The 13,985-nt window shown below is 42.0% G+C and overlaps 1 protein-coding gene across 3 annotated transcripts in view; it reads right to left on the bottom strand.

Annotated features, from left to right (window-relative positions):
- Window positions 1-1,576: 1,576 nt before the first annotated feature.
- Window positions 1,577-13,985, bottom strand: part of numb (NUMB endocytic adaptor protein) — a 33,915-nt gene continuing 21,506 nt past the window's right edge. The window contains exons 3-11 of one of the 3 annotated variants that reach the window (XM_029258637.1): window positions 12,589-12,663; window positions 7,761-7,793; window positions 7,134-7,208; window positions 6,075-6,215; window positions 5,634-5,838; window positions 4,509-4,808; window positions 3,450-3,590; window positions 2,652-2,801; window positions 1,577-2,483 (exon numbers count right to left, since the gene is read on the bottom strand). In XM_029258637.1, the coding sequence (XP_029114470.1) occupies window positions 1,696-2,483; window positions 2,652-2,801; window positions 3,450-3,590; window positions 4,509-4,808; window positions 5,634-5,838; window positions 6,075-6,215; window positions 7,134-7,208; window positions 7,761-7,793; window positions 12,589-12,663 (1,908 nt within the window). In that variant the 3' untranslated portion in view covers window positions 1,577-1,695. The remainder of the gene's footprint in view (window positions 2,484-2,651; window positions 2,802-3,449; window positions 3,591-4,508; window positions 4,809-5,633; window positions 5,839-6,074; window positions 6,216-7,133; window positions 7,209-7,760; window positions 7,794-12,588; window positions 12,664-13,985) is intronic. The other 2 variants (XM_029258639.1, XM_029258638.1) reach the window with 2 other exon arrangements.

Genomic DNA, 13,985 nt, shown 5'->3' with positions numbered 1-13,985 from the left:
CATGCGATGATCGTCATCCCCGGATCAAGAATTCGCCTTCATTTATTCACCACTGTAATCCATCCATCCATCCATCCATCCATCCATCCATCCATCCCTTCCTTCATCATGATGGAGAGGGTTCGTCTCCACGTGTCCACCCATCAGTAATAAAACATACTCGGACACATCCTTTCACAACAACCTGATAAATCCAGAGATCCAGTGATGAGAAGGTCAAAAGAAAAACAAGTACAAAGGTGTGGTTTTCTATCGCCATAGCTTTATTTGATCGTTTTACTCCACTGCAGTGGAGAGTAAGCAAAATAAAACAAACGGGAAAAAGGACAGGTTCACAGGTTAGAAAAGTGTGCGGAAACTCCACCTAACAGTTTAAGACATCCGGAGACATTTAAGGGCTGCGGAACTCCATCGCCTTGTCCATTCAATCCTTTGTCATAGTGCAAACCCAACTCTCACAAGCCATCCTGATTAAAGAAAAGTTTTTAAAAAAATACACTTGTGGAGACAAAACTGTGCAGTAAAAACTGTAAAAAGAGTAAAAGTAAACCACAAGAGAGACCTTTGTAGATGATCTTTGCAGACTGGGAACATATTGATTACTGACTAGAACTGAATAAGTACCAGGTAACAGTGTTGTCTGCTTTAAGATGTCCCGGCATGTGATGCCATGAATTCTGTCCCTACTTAGGTCCACAGAATTGTTACTGCAATGGAACGTTTACAGTAAAATCCACATCTAATCACAGAATAGCAACAGCCAAAAAAACAAAAAAAAAAACAAAAAAAAAAAAAAAAACTTAAAATAATAAAATAACTGTCCCTTTGCTCTGAATCACTAACATATTTACAATCAAAATCTGATTATCGCACAAATTCATACACACGCATATATATACGCATTTTATGTATATAAATATATGTATCAACATGTGTTTATGCATATGTACATACATTTAATAGTAGCTGGCCTGCACCTTTGGCAAGATTAAAATAATCTTTTCTGATAAAACTCCAAAACTATTCAAAATATACTAACTGCATAAAAATAAACATTTTGGCATTCCTTCCCTCATCTTTCACCTCTCAGGAAGTTATTTCTCCTCAGTGATGATGCCCACCACAGGAGGGTGCTATCAGCAGACAGCAGAAAACTTCTCTTCCCCCCCCCCATCCCCACTCCAAGAGCTGCTGAGGACACTACAAGGGAGGGCATGGTGGGTCACCTCCACAGTTCCACAGCAAAGCGCTACTCAGGATTCACTAGGGTCATACCACAAGATTCATACTCTGAGGCCATCCAAAGAGAAGGGGTGAGGGGGAGGAATAATTAAAAAAAAATTAGGGGGGGGGGAAAAAAAAAAAAAAAAAAAAAAAAAAAAAAAAAATCAAAAGGCAATGCAAAGAAATGTCTGTAGAGCAGCAGTTTGCCTTTCCCCTGTGGTTGTTGTTGGCAGAGGTTCTAGGCCACTTGAGGTCTCCATCTTGTGTTCTCTTCAGGTTGTGGTATTCAACTTCTGCTTAGTAACACAACATGGTTGAATGGGGTGCACTGGGGGGGGGGGGGGGGGGGGGGGGGAGTACAGCTGAGAGAGCAATTCTCACCCCTGCAATGCCCACTGCCCCTGCATAATCCACCCTACACTACCTGCAACTGCTCCAGTGACTCTTTTACTCAGTTCACACCGCAGTGTTTTAAAGCTGGATCTCAAAAGTCTTGTGCAGCTCATTGGAAAATGGGTTTGTGGGAGAAGGTGAGGTATGCTGACGTGCTCGGTTTTCCAATGCAGCCCACTGAGCCTCGAAGGCATCTTCCTGAGGCTGGGCTGGCAGTGGAGGAGGTGGAGATGACGGAGGGGGCAGGAAAGGTGGCGCCCAGCTATCGTCCCCATTTAAGGTAGTACTGCCATTGGTTGGCAGGGAGGCAGGAGCCACAGTGGAAGCCTGGGGGGGCTTGCTAAAGGGGGTAAGAGTATCATATTGGGGAATTGTGACCTGTGTGGCAGGGAAGATTTGAGATTGTGTCTGTGGGGGTGGTCCCTGTGGGGGCAGTCCCTGTGGTTGTGTGGCAGTGCCGAAAACATTGGCCACCATTTGGGAGGGTGTGATGCCCACTATAGGCATGCTAGGCTGAGCATACGGCAGGCCATTGGCCATTGGGTAAGAAGTGGGGGCTTGGGCGTGGTATGCTGGCTGACGGGGGGGTACTATTGGTACAGCAGGGGGCAATGCAGACATGAAGGCCACAGGAGCTCCAGAAGCGATGGAGGAAGGAATGGTGGTGGGGAAGGGGTGGGCGACAGGGGCTGGAGTTCCTGTGGTGGGGGTGGGCTGCTGTGCTCGCACTGACTTGGACACCTCGTCTAGCCATCGATCCGCCTCTGATGGGGTGCGTTTGTGTGAGGCTAGAGTGGTTGGAGTAGATGGAATTGAGGCAGTGGGGGCAACTGGACCAGACCTGGATCGGGTGGGACTTGTCCAATCTGCTCCAATAAAAACAGAGGAAAAAAAAACGACAAATTAGAAAGAAGTTATGATAAACTACAAATCATTAAAGAAAAGTACCACTAAATTGTACATCAATCACAATTACTGTGCAATGGTTGATTTCTAATATAAAATAAGTGTCATTTCGAGACTAAACCACTTACCTGGCTGTGCAGGACTGTAGCCCACAGGTCCTGCTGATGTCTTAGCCCAGGGGTTAGTGTCGCGAGCAGGCAGAGGGGGAGGCAGGGCTGGGGTGGCAGCAGCACTCGGGTTAGCAGCAGGAGCAAAGACTGCAGCAGAGCCATTCACTGCTGTGACACACAGAGCGGCAGGCAGAGGTAAGCGCAAAGCTGTACGTTGTGCGAAACAAAAGCAGGACACACGAAGGACATGCATCTCTCTCTCTCTCCAAGAAACTCACATCATGAAGGACAGCAAGGCTTTCACACACCTGTGTCTCTCACACAAACCCACCACATGGAATGGTAAACAGTTGACATCCTCTGATACACAGATGCAAAATACTCAGATATGACTGAATGTCAGACTAATGAAGGGGGCAGGAAACCTGACCCTGGAATCCTACATATTTCCTTGGTCTCTGGGTAGTTAAATCCTGATTCCCAGAATTTATGGTCACTTGGACCAATCTAGAGTTGTTTTATTTTAAAAAAAAAAAAAAAAAAAAAAAGATGATAAAGACTACATCAAGAGCTCCGGGCCTTAACACAGCTTTGTCTCCGGCTGACACACACATACATGGGTGGAAAACACACAGAAGCATAGAGATAAGTGAGCAGGTAAAGCCAGTCCGTCCTGCTGGTACTGCTGAGCCTGATCACATGTGGTTTAATCCTCATGACTCCTTTTAAACACACTTGGGAAAGGATCAGGTCAGGTTCCTTCAGGAGAAGACAGCCTCCTGCAGACCTGGAGGAGTCAGGACTGGGAGGGGTTACCTGGAATGGCAGGCGACTGCGGTGACACAAGTTTGGGCATTGGTGCAGAGGAGAAGGGGTCTTCAGGTTGGCCACTGAATGCAGAGGTGATCTGTGTGCACAATAAGCTGATACTGTCCCCTTCTGCTTCTACCTCCAGAACTGTAACAGACAGCAGGACGGAACAAAGGACATGGACTTTATCAAAGTTAAAAAGCATTTCAGACAAGAGGAATGAGTCAACTTTAAGGCCACAACTATTCCCATTGAAAATATTACATTCTAATATGTGCTTATATTTTGCCACAGCAGAAAATGGAAATAGACATAATTTCTGTGGCATTAGGTAATGAGCACAATGTTTTTAAAATGTTCTGTAATTATTTTTTGTATTACATTGGCAGTTTCATTATTTGTTAAAAATACATACATTAAAAAAAAAATGTAGAAAGTGATTCACCCAAAACATTATTAACAAATATACATGGTTTAATATAGGCCATTTTGCTATAGAACCATTTTTATCCTATCTATACATAAAGCACTAAAGTTTACAGACTCTTGTCATACATTTATTCCAAAACGTATAAAATACGGCAGCAATTAATTCCAATAGATGAATATTATTTGTTCAATTATCTGATGCTTTCCTCCAAAGTAACATTGTACATTAGATTTGTACACCGAGAAACATACAATTACTCATCCATTTATATAGCGTAGTAATTTTTACGATAACTCAGGTTGAGCATCAGTGCAGGAGTACTACAGATTGAGCAAAAATTCAAACTGTCCGAAAACAGCACAAAGGAAGATATCGCTGTGATATGAGTGTCAAACTGCAATAGCAGCAGCAGCTTGGCTCATGTGGCTGAATTTATTTTTCCTTATTTCTTGGTAGGGGAAAGTAAACACACAGCTAAGTTTGTTCACATCTTTGAAAGCTGGTAAGTCAAGAACTTGTACATCAAGGTACAACAAATTATTGGCCTGACTGATCATGACTGAAGACCAAACTTTGAAAACAACTACCCAATAACATTCTGCGAGAAGGATATTAAGTGGACTATCAGGACATACCAGAGTTCCTGATGGGGAAGTCAGACTTGCGCTGCATGGTGGAGGGCAGTTCGTTCATGCGCAGAGACAGCTGTCTCTTGAACGGAGAGGTCTTCTGGCTGAGGTTAGGGAAGCCTCTAAAGGAGCCCTGGCGGGCCAGAGCCTCTACAGGGGCATGGCGCCGTGGGATAACATGAGGGTTTGAGTCCTGAGCTGCTACAGCAGTAATGAGGGGTATGGGAGGGGAAGAGGGTGATGGGGGTCCTGGAAGTGAGGTGGCAGGGCTTGCTGGAACAGGAGCTGAGAGTTTTGCCTCCGTGTCTGCCACACAAAAAAAACAGGAACAGATATTAGAAGTACATCATTAATTGTAAGCTCATTTTAAGCTAGTCAGCAACCAAGCACTAATGAAATAATGATGGTAACTACTGTGATTTACTTGTTGCTTAGCTAATGCAAGCTACTTTTAGATAAAAACATTCACATTCACTCATTTAACAGACACTTTTCTTCCAAATGATGTATACCTTAGACAACAACAGATCGATATGCAAACACGAGTTAGTGTCCGACAGTCAATTTCTCTCATACCACCATAAAAACCAGAGTTACCTGAGTATTACACATACTTCCCCCCCCCTTCTTGAATAGAAATTGTAGTGCATGTTTATCAAGAACATAGGCAATAAGGGGGAGAATTAAGTCCAAAACAGATGTGTGTTTTGAGAACCTTCCAGAATATTAAGAGCAATTCTGAGTGAGAGAGGGAGGTCATTCCACCTCAGAGCAAGACAAAAAAAAAAAAGGTACATATGTACTTGTACTACTTGATACGTATACTATGTTTACCGGTTCACATGGTGTTATGTGACAAATTGACTGCACTCGATCACGTGTCCGCACCCAAATCTCCCCTTCTGTTGGTGTGATCTAGTTTTTGGACTGTTCTCGGAGAAAAGTATCTGCTAAATGAATAAATGTAAATGTAACTTTGGGTAAGCAACTTGCTACTATTAGTACTACAGCAGTACCAAAGAGATGTATTTGAACCATCAACCTTTGGGCTATGTTTCCAGTTCCTTAATGGCTCCCTGCTGTTTCATCCATGAAGGTGAACTTTCAGAGAAAACAGATACATGTGCAGACCTCTCTTGGTATCCTGGATCTGTCTCATCACCTCCTCTCGTTCCGCTTGCTCAGTTGCTGTGGTAACACGGAAGGACCCCTCACGAGTGAAGGTGGTCCTATTGGCATCAAAGGTGGCTGTCACGCCACATTCCTTCTCCCGCTTCTGTTTCCGTTCTAGACAGGCTGCAAAGGCACAGCCTACTGCATGGCTCAGGCGCTCACCCTGAGGAAGATATAGCAAAGGTCAACTGTACTATGTTGTATACTAAGGGAAACAGAAAAAAAAATCATTTCCAGTGTCTCAAGTCCTTGGGCATTAACATAAAACGAAAAAAGGAAGGAAGGAAGGAATGGAAGTGGAGATAGGTCAAGTGAAAGAAAGCAGAGATAGATCAAGTGAAAGAAAGCAGAGCAAGGGATTGATGAGGAGTGGTTGGGAGGTAGAGGGGTTTGACCCACTGAGTCCTTAATCGCCATAAAGCAGTGGCAGATCCAGCGGCGCGTTGTCCCATCCCGACAGATGTATGAGAATGCTCGCTCAAAATTCCGATCTGGAGCGCAGAACGACACTTTCTCTATTGTCTGATCCAGAATCAGGTCCTTTAGGGGGGAAATGACGACTTTATCATCATCATCATCATCATCATCATCCCTTTAATGAGAACTGATGTAATGAGGGACTTTATTCATCCCTCAATTCAATTTATTGTTACAGAACGCTCTTCTTACACAGCGACACAGAGCGCTTTAACACAGGTACAAGGCAAGAAAAACAAATACACTCATTCTTAAATGATTTAAATTTGAAATATGCTGTTTTAGTTTTCAGTGAAGAACGTGCATTTATTTATAGATATCCAGATGTTTAAACTGGGAAACAGTACAGCTATAAAACAATACACACACACACACACACACACACACACACACACACACACACACACACACACACACACACACACAAATTAAATCATCCATGATCAAGATGCCTAACAAAAATGCAATAGCTTCAAGCAACAGTTTGTCTTTGTGGAACACAACATAAATATATGCAGCTCTAAAACTAAAATGACAGATGAATCAAATCTGCAATGCTATAGATACCATTTGTGATTAAATCCTAAAAAGGTGCTGCATTCCTTCTCAAGGGGTAGCTGGAGTTTTTCAGAAATGGAAGGTCCCTGAATTTGGGAGAACTTACTGAACACGGGAATGTGTGTTTCTTTTGTGAAAATGAATGGAATAAAGCACTTTACAAAGCGGGATAAACTCTACAACTAATCTTATGGGTTTTTTTTTTTTTTGACAAATATGTATTCTGTCAAGTATGTGTTTGAAAGGCTGGAACATTACTTGCTCCGAGTGGTGAATTACTGTCTAGTCAAACAAACAGCACAGTGGAGTCCAATAGAGGGCAGCAAACTACAACAAAAGTGGCAGAGTAATTTGTGAAACGCAATGCTGTATTAGAAACAACTGCACAAATGCGTAAGGGTGTAAGTGTACTAAGCGTCTAACCTTCGTCTTGTCATCGACCACTCGGAGGCCATCTGCAGAGACCCACAGCACTGCCTTCACCGCCTTCTTCCCAGCCTGACATGAGCAATAGGAGACAAAAGCTGAGACCAAAAGGCGGAGCGCAAAGAAATTTATCAGTTTTCCAAACAGACAAACACGGACACAGGCGACCTGGAAAGAAGAACAAAAACTGTGGAAAAATCAAACACTGTAGTACAGCTGGAAGAACAAAGTTTGAGTGTGTTAGGGGAAAAGAAAAGCAAACATTAAAATACAGAAGACAGGCTGAAAAGCAACAAGGTGAAGGTGTTCAAATCCAGTCGTGAGAGAGAAACAAGGAGAGTTCTCCTTAGACCCAAAGGAGCAGCCTCCTCTTCTCACCTTTGGTCTTTTTAAAAAGGGGGTGGGGCAGGGACACCAACAATAGTTCTGAACAGTTTGGATGAATGTGAGGTAGTGTGCGTCCCGAACACCCCCCTTTCATTTGTGTTAGTGAAAAAAACCTGAACGCAAGGTTTTAACACCACCTCAAACAACTCCAAGTCCAACTCCCCCTTGGATGTTTGCCCTCATTAGATAAAGCCAAATCAAAGAGGAAGAACAACACACACACACAGGAAAACTTACTTTCGTAAAGATGCCCTTGAAGGATTTCCTGTCCTGGAGTGAGAAGTGATAAAGGGAGATGGGAAAGGGAAAACAAGGCAGAAGAATGTTATTCATGTAAATGTGTGTATATATTGGTGGGCATCTATGTTGGCCTTCTCTATAGGTTCAGGGTCATGGATGGCTTGGTCTAGGGTGAGTGGTAAAATGAAAGAAAAAGACAGCCAGAAGACAAGTAATATACACAGTCTCAATAAAGTAATTACAAGGCCTCGTTGCAGCCATCATCATCATCATCATCACCGGTTCTCCTGCAACGACAGGCACCCAAACAAATAGAAACATGTACCTTTTAGATATTCAAAGCATAACACTTTCAGTTAAATTAATTTTCAGTAACATGTGAGCCTGACGATGCAGCAAGCTTGCAGGTCACTCAAACAGGATTGATATGTAAGCCACGTAGAGATGCCAGAGAAATAAACAGCAGGGTAATAAGCAAAAACTGCCCTTCTGGGGAGCCAATACTTTTTTATGCAAACACAAGCATTTATAAGCTCATTATGCCATTACTAACTGGAAATCATAAGCAGCACAAAGATTTCTATACATCACAGCAATTTCTCCGACTGCAAAGTTGTATGCTGGCAAAATATAACTCACCATTTCAAAACACTTTAAATCACCAAAAAGCACTATGTAAATAGGACTGAACCAAGTCAAAATGTATGGATCTGCCATCAAGAATACAGAAGAAATCTATATTGTTAATTTCTTATTTTTGTCCTGTTACAACAGAACCAAAAACTAAATGACTGGCAATTTTTCTTTGCTAAAGTGTTCTAGGTAATTTATAAATAAAAAAAAAAAAAAAAAAAAAAAAAAAAAAAAAAACTTTGACATAAGCCATTAATAAGAGAATCTGCTACTGTATTGTAAGTGTTATAATTGTTACAAAGCAGGAAACAAATGTAGACACTTCACTGTCCTAAAAAGCACGAATCAAACATTACATTTTTTATTTTCAGCTTCTATTTTAACCTATTTAAAGCAGAATGTGGAAATGCTCTGTTCTGTATACAGTAAGCCTACCAGGCCTTCATTTCAATGGGAAAAGCACTGATTTACTGTCGGAAGAAGCTGGGCCACTAACTGTGACACCTGAAAGACAAGTAGCGAGGTCTCACAGTGAACTTGGAAACCCGCTCTCACTCCAAAAATTAAAGAAATAACAGTCACTCACTACCACTACTACTGACCCGGGCATGGTTTGGACCAGTTCAGAATCTATTCCAGGAGCACGAGGTGCTAGGCTAAGCAAGGTACGCTACAGACAGGACACACGCCTACTGCAGGGTAGTCAGGTACACAGTCACTTACACAATTTTTACAATGTGGGCAATTTGGAGTCATCAATCCAGCTGAACTGTATGTCTTTAAAGTGCAGCAGGAAATAAGAGCACCTGGAAGAAACCCTTGTTGTGGCCATACAAACCAAACAACAAAACCTAAGCCTGACCAGTCCAAGAACTGTAAAGCATCTGTTCTACTTGCTGCAACACTGTGCTGCCCTACATTAACATTGCTACAAATTCGTGACTGCCCACTTACTGTATATTAAAACTTACAACTGTAAGACCACAACAGAGCAGTATAAGCCAAGCTAAGTCTGTAATGTGCCACAACTGTGCCTTAATGAAGCTCTAAAACAGGTCACTCAAGCCCAAACCACGTATGTCCTTGAACCACCACCCACGTGCTGCTGCCAGACTGAACTCTGGTCTCAGAGGAAGTGAGATCAGTCCAAACAAGGGACAAAGGTCTCCGCACAACAGAGTTGTACCTATATCTGACAGTGGATTTGACAGGGTTGTGAAGCGTTCAAGAATGAACGCCTAAATTAGGATGCAATTAACAATGTTACAATTTGTACCTCCTCAACCGTTCTCGTCTAAGTTTTCCAGTAACAGAAATACACAAAAACAAACATCAGTTACAGTTGTTCTGTCCTCTGTGTCTAGAACAGAAGGGTTTGATTCATATAACTACAGCACTTTGGGGGGGGGGGGGGGGGGAAACCATCAGTAACACCATTTACCACTCAACATCAGCACCTTTTTCATCCACTGCATCTCACTGCTTCAACATGGTTAACCCAAAAATACCTTAAGTGAATTGTCTGTATATTTGGCATAAATTAAAAAATTAAAAAATAAAATAAAATAAATAAATAAATAAAATAAATGATGCCATAGACCTTTTGTTACGTAAGATGTTGAAGCTCTAAGAGATGTGGCAAATTAAACGGTGGATTATGGTAGGAGGATGGAACTGCACAGTATCATGGCTCCATGATGGGGCACTGCACAAGTTGAAGCTGTTGCTGTTAGAGGACTGGGCTGGATGAAATTCACCCTCTTCCTGGGTATGTCCTCACACCCATCTCACCAGAACGTAGAGGATGTCAAGGGTGTTTCTGGCAGGAGTTCACTTATAATATGACAAACAGTATACATATGTGTGATGTCCAGTCCTAGGGTGGATTCACCACTGTTAGTCTCTGTAGCACCTGCAGCAGTGACCTTCCTCATGCATTTGTTCAGCCTCCATACACTCCATAAATGCATACAGTCAGTTTGCCTTGAACGGTGTTCGTATGTGGCACATCCCAGCCAAGTATGAATGAACGCTCTCCCAAGATACTGTACATTACTCCAACATTTTTCCACCAAATCAAAGTTCTGTATTTTTCTCACTTTACAGAAACAGGGAAGTCAGACAAAACGCAAAACCCAGCCCCAGTTTGGAACTTTGCATTAAGGCAGCTGACTCTCTTCTAGGTTTTGGTTAAGCTGGAGAAAAGCCATCTTAGAAAATATATTACATTAAATTGTCATCCGCTGTGTGGTGTTTCCCACATACATGGACTAAGGCGGTAAACATCAGAGCAAGTCGTTCTCAGCATGCTCTACACTGACGCATGAGGTGGCAAGATGTGCTGCAGGGCATTTGCCATTAACCCCACAAGTTTATACTGCCAAGCTCCAGATAAGGGTCCCAGATGCAAAACTGTGGCCAGGATTCTCCCAGGCAACGGACACTTAACTGTATGGAACAGGGTGTAATTCTGATCTGTAAGGGCTCCAGGAGCCCAGCTGCCACATGAAGCAATTGAATTAATGTAAGTGGGGTCAGGGAGTCAGTGCCTAAAGGAAATGCTGCTTGGCCATTTGGTCCATTTCAGCTCGAGCTCAGTGTTTGAAAATACCAAACAAGTATCCCCAAGGACTCTAGGCTTCTGCTGAAGATGTGATCTGTTCTAATTTTTATACTGACGCGTATGACGAAAAGAGGGAGGTAAAGAGTGAGCAGTGAGGGGTCGCTCAGGTGCAGGAGGAGAGATGCCTTTTTTCAGCTATTCAGAGAAGACTCTTTGTCAACTAAGGATTCAATCTAATGGCAGGTCCTTTCTTATGAACCAAATAAAGCCCAATTCTCAGGAGTCAGACGAATACTGACAAAATTCAGAAGAGTACCGAACACATCTACGAGAGCACTGGAGCAATTTTGTACGAAAACATATACGCAAGAGCGCCGATTTTGAGTTAAGCTCAAGTAAACTTCACAAAGCTCAATCTAACCATTCATCATACTCAGTTTTAAACAGTATATACAAACATGAACTAATACCTGTACATTTACAGTATATATGTGCATTTGACATATGTTTCTGCAAAGTGAAATAGAACACAGGATAAACTACATTGTGCCGCTGCAGAATGCTGAGATACAAACATCATTATTAAGCACAGCTTGTTTGTTTGATACCCCCACTTTTCTAGTACACCTATTCCAGGATTCACCTATAGAAGTGACACACAAAATAGCAAAAAAAAAAAAAAAAAAAAAAGAAAAGGGCAAGGGACTAACTTACAGGTCTGTCAGGAGCTGTGGGGGGAAATGGGTTCAAAAGATATGTTTTGAGACCCTTCTTGAATGCTGAAAGGGATTTAGGAGATCTGAGGGACAGAGGGAGTTTGTCCTACCACATCGAGGCCACACTGAGGACTGGTAGGCGAGTTTAACAAAATACAAAAATTGACTCACTACTCACTGAACAGGACTTCCATACAGCTTAATTACACATGACGGATTTATACCTGGAAAAATTTCAAGAATCAAGTCCCAAGGCTGATTTCAGCAAGTGAATATGTATCCAAATCCTCTGGAACCAAGAGTGATACAAATGGCATCATTACAGACATTATAATTTTTGTTTTCTCCTGGTCTCATCCGTGTTCCTTATCTTCTGTATACACAGAGAAGAAAGTACATGTATCAGTTAACGCTAAGCCCACTTATCCCAAGTGTGTGTCTGTCATTTTTACCTTACTCTGAAGCAGTAATAAAGCAAAGCAGAGGTAATGGAGGTGGCTTGATGTAACCTAAATGACATCAGAGTAATAAGCAGCTAATAAGAAGATGCTCCATTTACATTTATTCATTTAGCAGATGCAGTACTGTTATCAGCCCACACACCTTATTCACCAAGGTGATTTACACTGCTAGATACAATACTTACAATGGGTCACTCATCCATACATCAGTGGAACACACACTGTCACTCACACACACCTCCAATGTAACTGCAAAATGTGGCTTTCAGATGTTGCCTGTTACTCAGCAGATGAAAATGGAGCTAGGTTGTGAGACAATATAAAAAAGGGAATAAACAAGAGGGAAAGAAGTGCAATGGGAGTGACAAGGGGAGGACAGAAGATCTTTGATGTTACAGCAGGTGTTGGAAAACTTCTTAGCCAGCTTTCAAAACAGCAATGCGGACACATACCATCTTTAGCCTCTTCACCGCATCTTCACAAATGTGCATGCCCCGAGACTCCTCCACCTCCACGTGGCCCAGGTACTGCAGAGACAGGGGAGAAACCCAATAAGACACTGAGGAGGGGGTGGGAATGGGGGTTTCAGTTTAAGTAGCTTTGCTATGATGCAATCCACCGGAAAACATTCAGGCCCAGGCCCACACCCAGCCTGAACCTTCCAGCATGTCATAGTGATGTCATGTCCTTGGCCTCCAGGGAGAACGGGAGTCAGCCTCAGAGACAAGCCATTGTGTGTGCAACTGGAAAGGAAGTCCTTACCCTTTCCCCCTGAGCACAGTGAACCACTGGCCTACAGCCAACCCTTGCAGCTCCAAGCTCCCTCCACATTACTCTGAACATCAGATCACACACTCATTTACGCAACGGTAAAACAATCTCATCCAAAACAAGTCATGCAGAGGATTATACTTTTCTACATACCCACATGCTTCAGAGGCATGCCATAAATAAAACCAAAGGGCACCAAATAAACAATATCTGAGCCAAAAAATATGTGTTGGCAGTAAATGAATGTGAAAAGCCACACAATAATGGATTAACTATAGAGGAATGACAAATTTACGAACTTCTCTAACCAGAAAAATATTTCATTTTCAGCCAGTGAACTGCAAAACTGAATGCTACAATTGTGTCTCAGTACTTAGTAATCAATGCTACCAAATAAAGGTGTATATAAAATTTGTGCAAGTACATTTGTAATAATTCTGACTCCTCAAGCTCAAAAATATATGGAGTAAACTGGATAAAAGAATGGGAGAAACAACCTAAAATGTGTTCCAAATATCCCGTTCAATGGATAAAAATGAAAGAAATCAGAAAATTAAATGAGAAGAAAGAGATATGCCAAGAGAAATCATTTAGTTACTGTAAAAGGGTTAACATCCATGACTCAAAATTAATACCAGCTTTAAAAAAAAAAAATACTTTTCATTATTTACACATAGTAAAGTTCTATACTAAAATAATACTTAGGCACCAGGCAAGAGAACAGCACTGCTGTTAAGGGACACTTACAACTGTTTTCTTCTCAAAAATACTCAAGAGTGAAGAATTTCATTGGTTACTTACAATATTAGTAAAACAGAAAATTCACTGATATGGATTCTGAATTAACTAACAGTTCATCACATCTACTTGTTGCCTAGCCTTAGCAAGAGATGTGGGAGTAAAGTTATAAACTGATCTTAATACTGCCAATGAGATAATGTGTACAACTGCAAAAAGAGAACTGAAACATTTTTACAGTGGCCTCCTTCAATTTTACTTATGAAGCTATGAGATATGAACCGATGCAAATGAAACAGGGTCGAACTTAGGTCCACTACATAAATGGTGCGATGTGTCT

The sequence above is a fragment of the Scleropages formosus genome, chromosome 15 (genome assembly GCF_900964775.1).
Source record: "Scleropages formosus chromosome 15, fSclFor1.1, whole genome shotgun sequence".
Classification (NCBI taxonomy): domain Eukaryota; kingdom Metazoa; phylum Chordata; class Actinopteri; order Osteoglossiformes; family Osteoglossidae; genus Scleropages; species Scleropages formosus.
The sequence above is the reverse complement of the archived record's forward strand: the minus strand, read 5'-3'. Positions and strand labels throughout refer to the sequence as shown.